This window comes from Bradysia coprophila (genome assembly GCF_014529535.1).
Source record: "Bradysia coprophila strain Holo2 chromosome X unlocalized genomic scaffold, BU_Bcop_v1 contig_26, whole genome shotgun sequence".
Classification (NCBI taxonomy): Eukaryota; Metazoa; Arthropoda; class Insecta; order Diptera; family Sciaridae; genus Bradysia; species Bradysia coprophila.
This window is the reverse complement of record NW_023503313.1, coordinates 1,233,702-1,251,334: the sequence shown is the minus strand read 5'-3', so window position 1 is coordinate 1,251,334 and position 17,633 is coordinate 1,233,702. Positions and strand designations below refer to the sequence as shown.

General features: G+C 36.4%; 3 protein-coding genes and 4 non-coding genes across 9 annotated transcripts; 4 read left to right on the top strand and 3 right to left on the bottom strand.

Moving 5' to 3' along the window:
* Positions 1-206: 206 nt before the first annotated feature.
* Positions 207-3,571, top strand: LOC119069130. Of its 2 annotated transcripts, none has more exons than XM_037173035.1 (9): positions 207-372; positions 688-814; positions 876-1,152; positions 1,212-1,384; positions 1,768-2,668; positions 2,738-2,842; positions 2,912-3,032; positions 3,133-3,278; positions 3,346-3,571. In XM_037173035.1, exons 3-9 carry the CDS (start codon positions 876-878, stop codon positions 3,465-3,467), a joined length of 1,845 nt encoding a protein of 614 aa, XP_037028930.1. In that variant the 5' UTR covers positions 207-372; positions 688-814; the 3' UTR covers positions 3,468-3,571. The 2 variants fall into 2 exon arrangements, with proteins under 2 accessions (XP_037028930.1, XP_037028928.1); XM_037173033.1 differs by having other exon boundaries at positions 214-372; positions 688-818; positions 874-1,152.
* Positions 3,572-4,198: 627 nt separating this feature from the next.
* On the top strand, positions 4,199-4,317 carry LOC119069366. Its single transcript, XR_005086317.1, has one exon. It is a non-coding gene; the product is annotated as a 5S ribosomal RNA (ribosomal RNA).
* Positions 4,318-4,852: 535 nt separating this feature from the next.
* On the bottom strand, positions 4,853-4,925 carry Trnak-cuu. Its single transcript has one exon. It is a non-coding gene; the product is annotated as a tRNA-Lys (tRNA).
* A 456-nt stretch (positions 4,926-5,381) lies between these two features.
* LOC119069365 lies at positions 5,382-5,500 on the top strand. The gene has a single exon (XR_005086316.1). It is a non-coding gene; the product is annotated as a 5S ribosomal RNA (ribosomal RNA).
* Positions 5,501-5,860: 360 nt separating this feature from the next.
* On the bottom strand, positions 5,861-5,979 carry LOC119069364. Its single transcript, XR_005086315.1, has one exon. It is a non-coding gene; the product is annotated as a 5S ribosomal RNA (ribosomal RNA).
* Positions 5,980-6,213: 234 nt separating this feature from the next.
* LOC119069131 (sperm-associated antigen 1) lies at positions 6,214-8,030 on the bottom strand. Its single transcript, XM_037173036.1, has 7 exons — positions 7,644-8,030; positions 7,403-7,589; positions 7,190-7,346; positions 7,007-7,128; positions 6,801-6,928; positions 6,627-6,742; positions 6,214-6,570 (listed from the first exon to the last, which is right to left on the bottom strand). The coding sequence occupies exons 1-7, from the start codon at positions 7,911-7,913 to the stop codon at positions 6,282-6,284; spliced, it is 1,269 nt and encodes a 422-aa protein (XP_037028931.1). The 5' UTR covers positions 7,914-8,030; the 3' UTR covers positions 6,214-6,281.
* Positions 8,031-9,297: 1,267 nt separating this feature from the next.
* On the top strand, positions 9,298-16,319 carry LOC119069132 (uridine phosphorylase 1-like). Of its 2 annotated transcripts, XM_037173038.1 has the most exons (7): positions 9,298-9,513; positions 10,654-10,751; positions 14,707-14,830; positions 15,027-15,374; positions 15,439-15,580; positions 15,648-15,841; positions 15,914-16,319. In XM_037173038.1, the coding sequence occupies exons 2-7, from the start codon at positions 10,699-10,701 to the stop codon at positions 16,091-16,093; spliced, it is 1,041 nt and encodes a 346-aa protein (XP_037028933.1). In that variant the 5' UTR covers positions 9,298-9,513; positions 10,654-10,698; the 3' UTR covers positions 16,094-16,319. The 2 variants fall into 2 exon arrangements, with proteins under 2 accessions (XP_037028933.1, XP_037028932.1); XM_037173037.1 differs by lacking the exons at positions 9,298-9,513; positions 10,654-10,751 and adding an exon at positions 12,108-12,556.
* Positions 16,320-17,633: the final 1,314 nt, after the last annotated feature.

Here is a 17,633-nt window from a genome sequence, read left to right as displayed (position 1 = left end):
CGCTGGTGTTATTGTGGAATCGATGTCATTGGGAACATTCTTACAATACTAATAGTTCTAGATTGGTTTACAAACTCCATTTCCATAAGGATCACATCTTGGTTTTTAAGATAAGCAAATAATCTTGATTTTACTTTCACAATGTGTTAAGCATAGCAAAAGGCTGCAGGTCTTGCAATCACGAATGGCAACACTGTGTGCACACTCTGTCAAAATACATGGAAAGAGATAATTTATATTCACCATTTTCACCATACCACGTTTTTTAACTTTTTATAATCGGCATACGAAATTGTAGTAAAATTCTCGGTATTGGCCTTTAATTTGGCTTGTTACGCTTTACCTGTTTCTTAGTCAGTGAATCATAAGCTGGTAAATTAGTTTTGTTTTATCAAAATTCGTATTTATTTGAAGAATCCAGACTTGGAGGAAGTGTGTCAGAGTCTGTACGTAATGTGAAATGTGTACACCGTGTACACCATAAAAACAAAAATAATGAGACGCGGGTTTTATTTTTGTTAAATGATGTGACAACTGTACGGTCTCAATTCGGTTAACATTCTTCACTTTAGTTATCACCATCATTCATAACAAAAGAAAAAAAATGTTTTTATCGCACACTTCCTCAACCTTCACATTAAAGAGGTGCACAGATTTGATTTTTCAATGAGACCATAAATTTTGTAGGACACCAAAAATCAGCGTATGTACTGACAAGAGAACCGGTTGCAAGAGCAAAACCATCGTAGCAAAACAGCGACTTAACATAATTTGAACCTATAAATGGAGATAAATACGAGACACTGAAATAAAGGTAACACGCGCTCACCTCGTTTGTGATACGGCTTAAACGAAACCAAAATAATTTTTCCCAGATGATTGCCGCTGACATTGAAACTAGGGCATTTTTGACCCCAAAATTAGAAATTGTATCAATTGATCCGAATTGTATGGAATACGATGATTGGGACGATAATGATGATGATGATGACAGTGGTAGTAGTTGTAGTACAACTCCAAGTATTAGTTCGAGCAGTGGTTTCAAGAGCCACGAAAATGATAGCGAAGATTTATTCGACGAAGACAATTTGCGTCGACCGCATAATATACCGAGCAGTAAAGATTTATCGATAGCTAGCGATCACAGTTACGGTAAGTTTCCTTGATTTCTGCAGATGTCGACATGATTAAGAATAAATCTGGTTTTGTAGAAAAAAATACCGGAAGCGAATCAATATTCACGGACAATTCGAAAGAGTTTCAAACGAACTGCGATCAAATCGATGCTTATGCAAATGTTGTCAATTGGTTGGATTCAACATCCGCAATGCCATTGTTTCCGAAGCCTATCAAAATTAAACGCCAGAGTGATTTTCCGATTGAGGTAAGATTTATGCTAATGTGACCCTCGGCTAAACGGCTTATCGAATCGTCAGGGAAAGGAAAGATTTTCTTTCTACCGGACGACTCTTGAGAGGTTGAGGTGATAAATTCTCGTAGTCAGACATTTGCCTCAATGTTAGTAACTCCATGGAGAGAGGGGGAGCCATCTCCGTTCAAGCCTGAACTTACTTAGTCAAAAAAACCGGCCGGCGTAGCGTTACCTTAGCTTCTCTCTAATTTTTTAGTTAAAACTCCTATAGCTTCCAGACCCTAAGTCATCAACATGATCAATGTCTGAAATGATTTTATTTCCTCTATCCCTGTCGAGAATCTACTGACAATCGACAAGCACCGAATTAATGAAAAACATTTTTCGCCGATTAGGTGCTGGATCACAAACGAATCGAACTCGGCGGTCCAATAAACAGAACCGAATCTCAAAGAGTAGATTCAGAACATACGGTCGCTAACAAACGAAATCAATTACACGACAAACGCAATGCAGAGAACTTAGTACACCACCCATTGACCAACGCTGAACCGGTTCTGAAACAGCTCGATAAAGTAACAGACAAGTCATGCGGACCAGTTAACAACATCTTATTCGAAAAGAATCAAATTGAAACGACAAATCGCCTGAACAATGTCCATCCGGTCCAAGCGAAAAAGAAATTGAACTTGGAAGAGTATCTGAAACGGCGGCCAGACTTGAAGCGCCATCCATCCAAAGTGAATGAAATTAAAACGGAACCAAATGACTGGACAGCGAATCAGAATGATGCGAAACAGGACAAAGAATGTGTGGCGAACAGCATTCAGGATTTGTACGAGGAAATAATTGTCGTATCAATGGGATCGAATACAGATGTGACGATTCCATTCAATGAAAATTTATCCGGCGACGTTCAGTCGATAAAGTTAATATCGGAAATCACCGACACAATTACGAAAGTGAAGAACGACAGTAATTCATTGATAGCGAGCATACGTGACGTTATAATAAAGAAAAGCAGTAGCCTCAATTGTAATGGCAACAATGCCCCCGATAGTACGAATAGCGAAATTGTAAATGAAACCGAGCACGGCGAGGATAAAACGATTATGCATCTGAAAAAGGATCGCATACGGAACAAGTGCGCATCGGTTGGCGTTCAGACTGATTGTGATATACGGTTTCCGGTGCTGGAAAGGCCAAAAATTGCCGTCTATGCAAAATCGTTATCGCGGAGTCCGTCGACAAGCTCGAGAAGTTCATATAGCTCGTATTCTAGTGACAATAGGAAAAGTAAGTTTCCTCATCCAGAGGGTTTTTAACTGTCCCGATTCTGACCATTTTGTTCAATTTTGATATCAGGAAAAAGTTCGAACGATACTCGTCGATCGATATCGCGGAGCAATTACAGCAGTTGGTCGAATCAAGGATTTGAAAAGAGCTACAAACGAAGCCGCCAGGAAAATGGTATGTCACTTTTTCACTGCGCCTTAACAACGGTACACTTTCTAATAAATCAAATTTCTGAATCTTCAGACGAACGATGCACGGTCTACGTGGGCCGTATCGAAACAACTACCTCAAAGGAAGACTTGAAGAAGAAATTCGAAAAGTATGGACCAATTAAGGAAATTTCGACGCATCAAAAGAAGAATGGGTAGGTATTGCGTTGATGGAGCGATTCGAAACATTTTGTGATGTTCGTATTGTCGGCTAGATTGATTTTTTGTTTAATTTTCTTTCATCTTTGCCATCAGAATGAAATTCGGTTTCGTAACATTTAAAAGTGCCAAAGATGCGTACAACACAATTGACGGCAGTGCTGCAGATTCGTCGATAAATACGTACGATATTAGTTTCGGCGGACGACGAGCTTTTTGTAAAGAGTCCTATCTTGATTTAGGTATAATACAAAAATCACTCGAAAAATGAGAATCAGGCGAAACAATAACGAAACTTTTTGCTTCCAGATAATACAAATGTTTATCAGCAAGGATATGTGTTACCGACTGTTCAACAAAACGATAGCTTTGAAGATCTGCTGCGAAAAGTTAAATTAGAAATCGAAAGCTCTCAAAAGCACATCAAGTAGCTGTGAAATTGTTGTAGAATATTTTTACAGATTTTTTTTATTATAAAAGTCGATGTCGCGTCGATTTTTCATTTTTGAATTATTAAAAAAATTGTTTTTTTAAATCCCGTTTTTGTTCACTTAATCGAAGCGGATGCCATCCAGCGTCGTAAGACAACTATGGACTACGAGATATTAAATTTACTCCTTCGCCTGTGAGACAATGTTTGTCGACACCTGGAGATTTTCTTGATTATGAGCCAGAAGAAGACTGCACATCTTTGAAACAATTTAACATTGTGTGACACTTGTTGCTTTTCTCGAGTAAACTTATGTAAACAGCTGGAGATTGTAGATTGATGTCGATGAGAAGGGTCATACCTCGGCTAAATTATAAATGTCCCAACGATTTTGGAATGATCACCAGGTGAAAACATGCTGCTAGGCGATGATTATATGACTATACAGTGAATAGCCTCAATATAAACGGAACATAACATAACAAAAGACCGGTACGTTACATACATGACTTTTCATTTAACGCTAAACCGAACCACCCGCGAATATCGACCAAAAATTTGATTCGACCGCTTCCGTAGAGTATGTTGTTCGTATTAAGTTAGTTTGCAAGTAATTATGGACATACAGTACTCGTAACTGTGAACTGTTGTTACCCTACACAACAATGGTGTAATAAAAGTTCGAATTGAAGCTAATGTAAATACAGTACACCATACAAAACGGTTTATATCGGCAACGGCCATACCATGATGAATACACCAGTTCTCGTCCGATCACTGAAGTTAAGCATCATTGGGCGCGGTTAGTACTTAGATGGGTGACCGCTTGGGAACACCGCGTGTCGTTGGCATTTTTTTTTTGTTTTTTTTTTATTTGTTTGCAATGAAACGTTATTGAAAAGTTAGTCGTCCAATTGCACAAGATGTCCAGTCGTAAAATGCCTAACAAGGCATAATATTTGAGAAAATCTTCTCTATAAAGATTACCAAAAATGACCAAAATTTTGTGAATCTTTGAGCATTTTAGGAAATCCGTTCTCAAATACTAGGCCTTGATGCCGAATATGATATTATCTACGGTTGCTACAAAAGATGAATTAAATTAGAATTCTTAGTTGAACGGTGTTACGGAATAAGGAATGCTTCTGTATCATACTTGATTTTTTATCGCACGGTTTTTCCTTGCTCACTACCGCCGATAACCGACTTTAGAAATAAATTTAATTCTCAAACACTCAAATAGTGGTAGAAAAGTGACAAAAAAAACCGGCGGAAAAAACGAAATACCAGATAGTACATTATCTCACACCACTGTTCATTTTATTTATAACAACAACAAAAACAGCAAAGTTCATAATTAAAAAAAAATGAAATAAAAAAAAATAACGCCCAACGTGGGGCTCGAACCCACGACCCTGAGATTAAGAGTCTCATGCTCTACCGACTGAGCTAGCCGGGCTTGTGAATATTGGTGGCAAATACGCATTTATGAAAGACGGTATGAGTATTGCGATTTGATTGTAACATCAGTAACACTATTAGCATGGCGCTTCACCTTTTCTATCAACTTTTCAAACCAATGCATTATATTCACCGCACACGTGGTTGTTTACACCAACTAACGAGTTTGGTATATTATATCAAGCTCGTCAACCATTTCAAGTATTTTTCAACTATAATTGTGAAAATCGACGCGTATAGGTGAAGAGTATACGAATTGTGTTATATTTACTAATATTCGAGGTAAAGGTAAATAAAGCATAATGTTGGTGAGGTAACGTAACTTCTATTAGTAAAGACTCATATGTTGTGTAGATAAATATGTTGACAATATTTATCAAATCATATCTTACAATTCGTATAAAGAAAAGAGAAATTGCAAAAGAAAATAAGGAACTACATAGCTTGTACCGTCGGCAACGGCCATACCATGATGAATACACCAGTTCTCGTCCGATCACTGAAGTTAAGCATCATTGGGCGCGGTTAGTACTTAGATGGGTGACCGCTTGGGAACACCGCGTGTCGTTGGCATTTTTTTTTTTAAATAAAATTTTCAGTGAATTTATGCAGACTGAATGTCTTTGACTATTTTGCGTCTCTTCATCTAAGACGTTACGAAAAATTACACCTTATGTATAGTGTTCAAAAAAAATAAAAATTGTGGTCCACTCATTGAAATATAAAATTCTTCCATCGTTCTCGTGCCAGACTGTCGTATCTCCAATACTATCATACTGGTGATAACGTCAGTTTGTAACGAGATTATGTAAACCGTTAGATAAACAGATAGATAAATTTAAATGTTAGGACAAACTGGACATAGTATACAAAGAATGATTTACAAAATAATTACTGGAGAAAAAAAAATTCGTAAAAATAATAAAAAAAAAATGCCAACGACACGCGGTGTTCCCAAGCGGTCACCCATCTAAGTACTAACCGCGCCCAATGATGCTTAACTTCAGTGATCGGACGAGAACTGGTGTATTCATCATGGTATGGCCGTTGCCGAAGAGACTATAATGTTGAATGAGGATAAACGGAACAATAAAGAATATTTCAACGAACATTTATAACGCCGCTATTTATGCAATTCACAATTGGAAGAGGTTGTATTCATCGTTGAAGATAAAATTGAAGGGAACTTTCAAAGACATTGGAATCATACGGATGTGAAAATTCAATTTGGCTTATTTCACTGCATATTCATGGAAAACGGAAACAGACAAAGTAATTTTTATCATTTTTTATTAACATTTTTTTTGGGTGAACACGTCCTCCCGCTCTCACAAAATATTTTGTCAAAAATTACTTACAACTCTTCAATGACAACCCCATTGCGATATTCGGTAATTTTGGACTTCGATTGTGAATTGCGAGTGGGCATGATTAATCCAGCATTGTTCTTATGTTCCTTTGATTTCATGACTGGGTCCGATTTTTTCTTGCTGTTTCCATTTTTATTCAGCACAAAACTCGATTTCAATTTTGAAAGCTTGCTCGGATAAATTTTATTCGGAATTATTAGGTCAGCAAAATTGTATTTTGTCAGATCTATTGGTGGATTTTCAGGGTCTTCTTCATCCTCAACAATTTTCATCCTTGAATTGATTTCATTTTCATATCATTGGTAAACATATGCGAGATTTTAGCATACCTAAATGCATTGGCTGGTGGTAGATCCGGGATTTTCGGTTTGATTTCGATCAACTTATTTCTCGCCCACTCATTATTGGATTCAATCGATAGTATTTTCGTACAATCATCGTACGCCTAAAGTGCAAAATATTAGCCTTTCCCCTAGACCTTATCAATTCAATAAGATGCTAACCTCTCGATATCTTGACTGGCTTGATAAAGCTTGGGCTTTCCTCTGTAAGGCTTTCACGTTATTTGGCTCAAGTCTGAGACATTGTTCACAATCAGCAATGGTCATATCCAAGTTATTCAACTTGAAATCTGGAATAAAAATTTGAGTCACAGTGAATGTTGTCGACGTCGACTCGATAATAAGTCAAGATTTTTTGAAATACTCACAGGTTATGGCTCGATTATTAAATGCGGAAGCTGTATGGTATATTTGAATGCTGAGAGAGTACTCTCTTATCGCCTCGTCATAGTCGGCAGCCTTATAAAATTCATTCCCTTTGATTCGATGCCTGTTAATAACGTTAACTGCTATCAATACAATATACTACCAGTGATCGTCGGTTTGAATACTTATTCGCGAGGTCGACTTTTTCTATCGTCGACAGTTTATCTGCCAATTGTTGCGTTTTCGCAGAGTCAATGCTGGTACAATTTTTTATATTTTTTACTTTGACTGTCTCGCACTGTTGTTGTTCCTCGTTAATATCCATTTTAAGCATTTCCACTTCTATAATCAAAGATTCTTAGACTCTGCCTTAAAAATTTTCCTAGACTGAACTAAACCTGGATCATATTTATCCCACTGTGCGTAGTCACAGGACTTGATTCTTTTAATGTTGGTTTTCGTTGACTCCTTTTCGCTTGAGTCTTTCTCCGAAAATTGCCGAATGGGGAAAACATCGCTCGTTTGATCCACCGACGTCTCTTCTCGTAAAATTTCTGAATTCTTTTTCATCGACTCGGTCCAATCCTGATTTAATAGTCACTTACTTGTTGATACTTTGAACACAAGAACCATACTTACATCAATGCTTGTCGTTATATGGTTCCACTCCTCATTGTTCATAGACCTCTTGTTGAGGACCGGAGCTTCTTCTCGTAAAACCTTACTGTTCGGTTTGAGAGCCTTTAATTTTACCAACGCACAATTCGTTAGATCTGGGTAGTAGCCTTCTTCGCCTGACTTCAATATGGTAACGATACGCTCAATTTCCTTCACATCTTCACAGGATTTTATATAATCGAAATCCAAGTGATTAATTGGAATGTCGTATTTCTTCAACAATGATGTCATGAAGGGAAAAAATTGATTCGTTGCACTAATTTAAATAGCCAGCACTCGTCTGCGATTCATCTTATTTGACGACAATTATGAATGCAATGCAGACTCTGTTCGCCAATTTTAATACTAAAACAGTAAATGCAAAGGGTTTCTATTCTCCAAAGAACCGTGTGCTTAGAGACTACTTTTATCGATAAAACAAATGTGGTTAGTGACGCAAGAAGTCTGCCTTTTATTATATCCAAGCAACGCACTTGGTACTCTAGGGTACTGAAACTTGACAGTGTGTCACACAACTGTAATAGTATTTTACATTACTAGGGATAAAAAGATGAAAAGTAGAGTTTTCGTGTGAGTTTTGTTGATCCTAGGCGAAGCCGAGGTCAATAAACACACGAAAATGAGACTTTTCATCTTTTTATCCCGAGTTATGTAATGGATTTTACATGATAAGGGCGTCGAAAGTAGTGCTTGAAACATGAAAAGTACGGTTTTCGAAGCATGTAAAAACCATTTCATAGTGCTCTATTTGGCAGCTGTCGACTTTGATCACTTTTGCTTGAAGTGCGTTGATCCAAGCCAAGCCGTCACGATTTTATATCATAAAAACGAAATCAATCAATGGACAGACAACCGATTGCCACTTAATTAACATGTTTGTACTGACATCCACCTGACGAAACAATGTATTATTGCAGCTGCCGCTGAAATGGTGTATATTACAATGTTGCTGATATTCATTATTCTGATTTCTAAAAAATATTTTTGGAAGAATATATTTGTTTGGAGACATATGAAACCGTGTTGCTATCAGGATACGGTGACAAAGTCACTGCACCATGATCCCTCAAAACTGTTATCTGAAGAGAGTGGGTGATACTACCTTCTATCGTGATTCAAAGTTTTCTCGGTTGAAAATTAAAACAGTGCGGTTTGTGTTATCGTCATTTCTACGTACAAATCTCCGGCTAAACAGTTTCCTCTTTTAAACATTGTAAGCAGAGTAAATAAAGGTTCATTATGGGAGCGATGATATGCATAACATTTTAATCTGCTGATGATACCTGCTACTCTGCTACTATCGGAAATAAGTAAACAGGGAAGGGAGCATATGTATCTTTCTGCACTACTTAAATGGCTAAATGGTTAAATATGTACACGAGAAAAGGAAGTGAAAATTGGAAAAATGTTGGTGTGCGCATGGTTAAATCAAATATTTCCGAAAAAAAATCGGAAAAGAAACATTTTTAAAGAACTGTTTACACTGTCGAACAACCTTTTGGAAATTATCATGAACAGCAAAACGAATTCGAGAGAGCACTGGTAGACACAGACGCAGTGTGAACGACAGTAAAGATAATAAGGGTGTGTACGTAATATTTGAGTTTGCTTCGAACAGTCACATCGTTTATTGTGTATTCAATTTTCTTTGTTAGGGTAGAAACACAAAAATCCTTCCCAAAAAATACCAAAATTGTTGTTGTTAGACTTGAAATTTGTTGCAATCGAATTCAGTTAAATAGTTAAAAGTGGTGTGCTGACTAATTAATCGTATAAAGCCTTAGTAAACTTGTTAATTCCATTTAAATTTAACCACACGAGTATATTGTAGGTAAGTTATGTAAAATCGATATTTTTTTGGAAAAATTATACGCTTTCCGTGTACTAGCATATCACCAACATTTTGTCCATATCGCTCTCGTTTAAACTAAAGTAAAAATCAAAACAAAACTTTTTTATACTGCGGAAGGAAGTTTGTTCAACAGTTAGAAAGTATGTTCTCGTCAGATCGCTTTTTTTCACAGTAAAAGTTTGATTCCAAAATGCAAACACATTCACACGACGATCTATTGATTGTTCTTCAGAATCAAACAAGTGCTCCTCTCAAGTTTCTATAAATATTTTTCGGAGCTTTTGAGCGACAAGAACTATTTTCGGATTCAATTTTGGGTCATCATTAATAGAAGAACAGACGAAACAAAACTTTTAATAGGCCGAGAAAAGGTTGGCTTTTTAGTTAATTGAATCGTTCAACTGAATCGTACGTAAATTTTGCGAACAAGAAAAAGGTAACAGGTGAATAAATGAATTTGATTGATGACAGAGTTCAATGTGCCAACACTTTGGTGTCTCCGCACTTCCGTCAATAAATTGAAATTGATTGAGTATTCAATCGTTTTCAAACATTTCTTAAAGTATACCATGGTAACCCATGTGAGGTGAGGTTTGAGTGCGGTTATATGTTCTCATGATGGAACTGAAATGGTAAATTGATATATAGAAAAAGGATAGGTTTTCGATATAATTTATCGTAGTTTTTGGGCAGGTTTTAATAACTGCATAATTGTGATCTCTACGTCATCGTTTTTGTATTAATTTAAATTGTGCAACGATGCGTGCCAACTCAATCTTTTTGTATAGTTCCGAAGTGATTTCCTCAGCATGTCGGTATATTTGATACCTATGTGTTCTGACTAAGTTAACTTTTCAGATGAATCAAAAATTTTCGTTTTTTCGGATATAATTCAATTACAGAAAACAAAATTTGTTGTATACGAAGAAGTTTATTACAAAAATGACAAAAAGGTTAGTTACGCGAAGTAAAAGTTTTGATATCCGTTCTGTTCAACTGGCGGAAAATAGGAAATTCCAACTCAAGCGATTTTCTGCCCTCGCTGTGCACACAACCAACAAATTGAAGCGTAAAGTTCAAAGCTGCTTTAATATTAAATTAAATTCTTTCTTATTTCAGCTGTATCGTTATCAACCAACTCCAACTCCAAAGTATACATAGATTATGTCTCTGTACAGATCATCATTGTCTTCATTATCAGATGAGGAGCGAGATGAGTAAGTCGAAACGAAAACTTTTCAGAAAATGACTGTGATCGTATGCACATGTGGTCTTGAAGACCAGACGGAAAGGACGTATATATACCAAATTCTTTGGTTTCAACTGTTTTTTACTAGCAAAATGAAGGACTTTGAATAAAGATGGATAAATCTGTTAAATCGTCACTGGGAACAAGATGCAATGGTCCTCAATCCTTTTCTTGCTCACCGAACTACTCTTTCTGAACAAATTTTTGTTTGTTTTGTTGTGTTTGACTCTCCCGGTCATCTTCATGGTTAAAACGTTACAATCACCCATTGGCAATGCAATATAAAACAACCCAATTGTATTGTCATTGGTTTATTGTAACGTTTTAGCCATGAAGATGACTCAGGGAGAGTCGAATGAGAGGCGTTCAATAAGCACAACCAAATAAACAAAAAAGTGGTTTTGACATGTTTTTGGTTGAGGGCAATGAGGAAGACAAGTATTGGGGACCATGACACATCTTGTTCCGAGAAACAATTCCTTTTGACCCAACCAGCAACATAACATATAAGGAATCCAAATCAGTAACATGCTACCTCTTGTCAGTATCCAGGGTATCCAGGGTTTGGAAAATCAATTTACAAAATTTGCTAAAATTTACCAAAAAAAATATCCCAGAATAGGTTCTGTCGGATCTTATTGATGTGTAACGTACTCACTCAATTCATTCAATTTAATATTGGAAGTATCTTATACGTCGATGCTTCAAACGACAACTTGTTGAACAGTATTCGGTGAACAGCGACCGTAGCCAAAAAAAAAAACCGAAACGATTGCATTCTTACCCTTATGTGCATTAAATAAAGAGAAAATTCTAAAAAGTGACACGATCTGCCACTCGATTTTATCTTCAGTTTAAATTAACTTACGGGTCGATTTTTTTGTATGTAACAATAAATTCAACATTCCAGAAACGTAGGTAAAAATTCAATTGTTATATGATTCACCATCAGTTTGTATGCAGACGGTATGCAGACCTTTCTTCAGGACGTTCATAAATTTCGAACCATTTTAAATACGATATGATAGTTTTAAATATGAACTAGAGCACATGAATATGTTATACGTAGACAGAGGTAGTGTGGGTATAAGAAATGATGCTGTGTTTAAAATATTGAGATAAAACTACGAATGAAAAATAAACGAAAAACATCTTTGAATGTTATTACATTTTAACCCTGAAAAAAACGAAGGAAGATAATTCGTTTTTTTTCATCTTTTCTTATCAAAGATTTTTTCTTCTTTTGGTTCTGGTGTATCAGAATCGTTCTTCGTATGGTGATAACACTATTCGGTTCGGAATCAGTTTTTCTTGAATGGAACATTCGCCTGAAACAGACACCAGAAACAAGTTATAAACGTTAGTTGTTTGTGTTACGTCGGTTGCGTTTTAATAAGATCCAATAACTCATTTCAGTTCAAATTGAGAAGTTGTGTTGTTGCAAACGACAGTGCATTGTATGTAAATTGGCGCAAATGCGAATTTAGTTTAAGTTTAAAATTATATACGTACACAATCAGAGAGTGCTGTTGCATTATAGCTTGTAACATTTGTTCAATTTGTGAGTACGTACACGAAAGGTTAACTCATTTTGTTTTCTGTCTGGAAAAACTGGAAGTGAATTTTAAGTAGAAAAGTTGTGAAAACTTGCATAATGTCTGCGGCTAAAATACCACGTCTGAGTAATAAGTCTTCAAACGGAAATACGGATGCAAACGGAAATGGTAACAAAAGCGACGAAATTGAGGATTGGGTTCCGGAAGATGGGACAAGGTGATGAGTTTAATATTTAAATTAATCAGAGACCAAAGATCAGCTGGCTTCAGCCAGATTCGAAACGGCTAGAATTGTAGATTGTCAAGTAGACAAAAGTGAAGAAACTGCTCTAAATCGTATATCTCAAGTTAAGTGCGAGTGCGAATGTAGACTTTTTTAATAATTGTGGCTATGTCGTTGGAGGGTAGTCCAACCAACTACTGTATATTTCGATTGATACAGAAGACAGGATTAAGATACCATCTGAAGAATTTTAAATTTGTGTAGAAGAAAAACGTTTTTATACAAATCCGAGCAACGTCTGGTGTTGCATTATATAACATCTACATAAATGTTTACCATGTAACATGTTGTGCAAGTTCGCTATAATTTTACACATGCCTATAACAAATCATGCATAAGTCTTGCGAAAAATTTTAAATTCCACAGCAAACTCCATTTATTTGCTTAGAAGGAGAATTTTTTTTTTTTCATTTTTTACTTTTCGAATGTGTTTACCATCGGATCACTTTACTTACTAAACTGACGGCATACGCCTCGTAGGCGTGCCATCAATCATGCAGTATGGTTAGATAAATTACCCCATTGGCTTGCGAAACTACCTGTTAAAAACATAGCTAACGCCGACCCGTACGAAACACCTATTCGTATCAAAAGCCTTTAATGTGAAACTCTTCATTTCTCTTACTTCATTTTCTTCTCTGCTGAAAAACTATTCTCCCTTTTAAATCACTTACATTATCCACTCTTTGCCTTGTTATCATATACAATTAAATTGCCGGAGGCAATATAGACAGCCCCGTACGAAGTCAAATTTCATAAATTCCTATTTAAACAGCTATATACCGCTATATTTACCTATATTTCACTGTAAATAAACATTTCACAGAGGAATATGCTATTATATAGCTCTATATGCCTGTATATAGCTCAATATAGCTGTATATAGGTATATATAGATGTCCATATATGGAATCCCTGAAACCCCTCACACTTAACACATTATTTCCATGTTAACAGAAACTCTCTAAGCATCATTTTTCCCACTTTATATCACTTTTAATAAAATCCAATATGGCCGCCAGCAGCCATTTTGTTAGGAGACCGGAAATAGTACCGACGCTTTACATTCGTTAATACCTTTCAAACAAAAAAAAATTCATGAAATTCGGTCAAAATTTACTCGAGATATTGTCAAAATACATCACGTTCACTGTACTTCCGAGTAGCCAGATAAGAGCTCACTCCAAGAGACCTAGCTCACGCTCCGGAGAACATAATTTCATAAATTTTTTTTCCCTGATTGGTACGGTCAATACCTATCTAATAAAGCTAACACAGACGAAATATGTTCAAATGTGGCCGACCTACAAGCAAAAACTGCTTGCCGCCCTGTGCCTGTTCCACACCAAGGGGTCTAACTCACGAGTCGGTCATCCGATTTCCATAAACTGAATTGTAAATACCTTTTATTTGACGTATCACTTACAGGTGTAACGTTTACATGTCCGGAGAAATCTTCGAAAAACCGTAAAGCACTTATTGGGCCACAGCTCGGGAGGGGTCGATCCAAAATCACTCATCTTCGAACTTAGCCTGTCTTTTGACATTACCAAACGGGAAAAAAAAGAATTTTCAAAATCGGATGCGTTTTACTCAAGTTATCGTGCAGACGGACAGACGGACATTTTTTTTTTCGCGGATTTGGCATCTCTAGACAACCACAATAGGTTTCCCCTTACTCAGGGAGTCCTATTCGACGTGTTACAAACGTATGCGTAAACCTATAAGACCCCAGTACTTCGTACGGGTCTAACCAGAATTTGCAATTTTTAGAACGGGATGTCTGTTTGCTAAATGTTACTAACTGATTAACCTACTGTAGGCTCTATAGATTACACTCATATATTTTTATGACATGATTGCCAAATAAAGCATAAAGCACACTTTTATGAAAATCATGTTGAAAACTTTCAGTCATCACAAATCGACCATAATGAGACCACAGTGATCACAAACACGCAGTTTATGTATACACTGCAAATTTTGCTGTATTGTCGATTATGCGAAAAAAATTATTTAAATTTTTTAAATGTGAAACGTACATACTCACGACACTTAACAAAATGTAAACATTTTATTTACAGATATCCAGATGGGACTGTTAAGCTTCGAAATCCCAATATCGAACTTATGGATCAAGATATTCTCTATCATCTTGCTCTCGGTAGTGGAAGTCACGATCTTCAAGAAATGTTTGGCGATGTTAAGGTAAAGTTTTCAGTACAATGACCGATAAGTTTCGTGATCGCTGATGGCTGAAGTCGAATATATTCATATGGGTGCATGTGCTGTGCAGTATTTATGTACCGTAAAAATGTCTTCAGAATTCAGAGCTAAAACTCAAATCGAAACTCCTTCCACATCCACAACTCTATCCACTTTCATATCGTAATTCATATTCCAGTTTGTCTGCATGGGAGGAACGCCAAAACGTATGGAAACATTTGCACATTATATAATGGGAGAGATAGGTTACAAGCTACCGGCCGGAACGCAATTACAAGACATTAGTGCATTTTCCTACAGATACTCCATGTACAAGGTCGGTCCTGTTCTGTCAATAAGCCATGGAATGGGTGTCCCGTCGGTTGGCATTTTATTGCACGAAATGATTAAGCTCATGTACCATGCCAAGTGTAAAGATCCCATTTTCATTCGTATTGGCACTTGCGGAGGAATTGGTGTTGAAGGTGGAACTGTTGTCATAACCGAGGAAGCTGTTGATGGCTTACTGAGAAACACATACGAGCTGGTAAGTTACCATTTGTTTCGTAACTCAAACGAAATCGGGTTTGATGACCGAAAATTGTTTACAGTCAATTCTTGGACAAGTTGTGCACAGACCAGCTAAACTAGATAAGAGGTTAGCCCGTGAATTGAAGTCATTAGCTGATCCCGACGAAGACCCGTACGAAACGGTTATAGGAAAGACGATGTGCACTCACGATTTTTATGAAGGTAACAACGGAATTTGATAAAAAATTATTTTTGTTTGGAACCTCATAAATTTAACCAAATTACATAGGCCAGGGACGTCTTGACGGAGCATTTTGTGACTTTACCGAGAGCGACAAAATGGGCTATTTGAATAAGCTCCACGATTTTGGTGTTGTTAATATCGAAATGGAAAGTACAATTTTCGCCGCATTGACACATCATGCTGGCATTCGAGCAGCAGTCGTATGCGTCACTCTCTTAGATAGATTGAAAGGAGATCAGGTTAGATTTGATGTCATTCTTTTTCACTTGAGTAAAACTGCAACCAAAATATTTCGATAAATTTTGACGCAGGTAAATACGCCGAAAGAGGTGATGAACGAATGGCAGAAACGACCACAGTTTTTAGTATCGAGATTAATAAAGAAACATTTGGCACAAGGCGGTCAATTGAAGACATTGGTGTCACATGGGTCGATACGATCTCCACGTCGATTTAAATTAGTGCAGCAGGAATCTGAAGCTCACGAGTAAAAACGAGACAAAGGTAAAGAGAAATTTGTTTTCCGTTTTGTCTTTTTTTTTTCATTTTCTTCTTATTTTTACGTTAAACAAGACGACAAATTCTTATTTTAACACAATGAGATGAGATGATCTGGAGATATTCGTTAAGTATAAATCACTAAAAACAAACATTAAAATATCAACTGACTAAAAGAAATGAACATTTTGATGTATACCATCGCGGTATATACTTACTTCACTGCCGTTATTTAGATAAGGGACTTAGGGACAAATGTACACAAAAGAATTATTCTGTTTCGAATTTTCACTAAGTCTCTTTTGCAAATTACGGCAGCTCAATGAAAACTATAAGCTAAGTAAAATCACCAAAACAAAAACAAATTGTCAGTGAAATTAAGCATATCGGGACTATGTAACAGAAAATATCAAATATTTTATAGAGGAGAAAATGCTTCAAACAATTTTTCAGAAGCCTATTTAAATAATCCACACCTATTTCGGCGACCGTACACACAACACACGCGAACAATAAGTGCCAAGCTCTAACCGTGGATTTACATAGCAACGTAAAAGTGACAGATGCAATGTTTTTTAAATACTGCAACCCGAAATTTCATTCATAAAATTAAAATTATGAATGAAATTTCGAGTTGCCGTATGAGAAAATTTTTGCATCTGTCACTTTTACGTTGCTATGTAAATCCACAGTAACGTTTAAAAATTTCAATTTTTATCATTTTGCGCCTAAACTGTACATGTCTTTTGCCTACGAAGAATTTAACATTTTATCGTGTCAGACCCACCATTACCCAACACACACAGGTGTTGAAGTGTGACAATCACTTTCATTCGTCGTCATCATCTCCCAGAGGAGACATTCATCTTACTCATTCGAACTTCGAACAATTTTATCGACGAAAGCGCAATTTCAATTTCAATTACTTTAAATATAACAATGTTCGCAAATGAATGAAAAAGTCCTTTTAACAATCTGGCAATATCACTCGCACCACTTTTTATTGTCCGACAGAATTAAAGCTGCTATAATAAATTTGAAAATATCGTGACACACACACCCAAACACAGATTTTGAATTAAGTTTAGTTGTCACTATCGTTATTTGATCGTGTGAAACACTGTGCACTCTGTGTATTCTGGTTATTTGTTTTCCAAAATTCAGTGTACACAAATCCCAAATGGAAAATGGTAGTTTTCGTATTTTTGTTTGTCTGTTTGTTTTGTTGCTACAACCGGGGGTAATAAATAGGAATTGATTGGTGTATCTGGATTTTAGCAGCGTACACTTCAAGCAATAAACTAGAAATGACAGGTTAAACGAATTAAGGGAATACATTCGCGTTAAAGTTGCCGGTTTTAGTACTCTTAATAAGAAATGTATCAGATTAATAGAATTTCAGAGAAATTTCTTGATTTCAAATTACAGTTAATGTCAACAGAATTTGTGTCTAAGCTTGGCTCAGCTGTTTTACCAGCTGGACCATTCATTAGTCACACTACGTGCTAATAAGGTCTTATAAGCAAACTGTTT

What these genes read in the sequence shown, in the direction of transcription:
- LOC119069130 (XM_037173035.1), top strand. Translation starts at nt 876, where the DNA reads ATGATTGCCGCTGACATTGAAACTAGGGCATTTTTGACCCCAAAATTA. An exon ending in AGAGTGATTTTCCGATTGAG is followed by an intron (nt 1,385 to 1,767) that starts GTAAGATTTATG and finishes TTCGCCGATTAG; the next exon opens with GTGCTGGATCACAAACGAAT. An exon ending in TTCTAGTGACAATAGGAAAA is followed by an intron (nt 2,669 to 2,737) that starts GTAAGTTTCCTC and finishes TTTTGATATCAG; the next exon opens with GAAAAAGTTCGAACGATACT.
- LOC119069131 (XM_037173036.1), bottom strand. Translation starts at nt 7,913, where the DNA reads ATGACATCATTGTTGAAGAAATACGACATTCCAATTAATCACTTGGAT. An exon ending in TAATAATCGAGCCATAACCT is followed by an intron (nt 6,929 to 7,006) that starts GTGAGTATTTCA and finishes TTTTTATTCCAG; the next exon opens with ATTTCAAGTTGAATAACTTG. An exon ending in CCACCAGCCAATGCATTTAG is followed by an intron (nt 6,571 to 6,626) that starts GTATGCTAAAAT and finishes AATCAATTCAAG; the next exon opens with GATGAAAATTGTTGAGGATG.
- LOC119069132 (XM_037173037.1), top strand. Translation starts at nt 12,438, where the DNA reads ATGTCTGCGGCTAAAATACCACGTCTGAGTAATAAGTCTTCAAACGGA. An exon ending in TGAGAAACACATACGAGCTG is followed by an intron (nt 15,375 to 15,438) that starts GTAAGTTACCAT and finishes AATTGTTTACAG; the next exon opens with TCAATTCTTGGACAAGTTGT. An exon ending in CACTCACGATTTTTATGAAG is followed by an intron (nt 15,581 to 15,647) that starts GTAACAACGGAA and finishes CAAATTACATAG; the next exon opens with GCCAGGGACGTCTTGACGGA.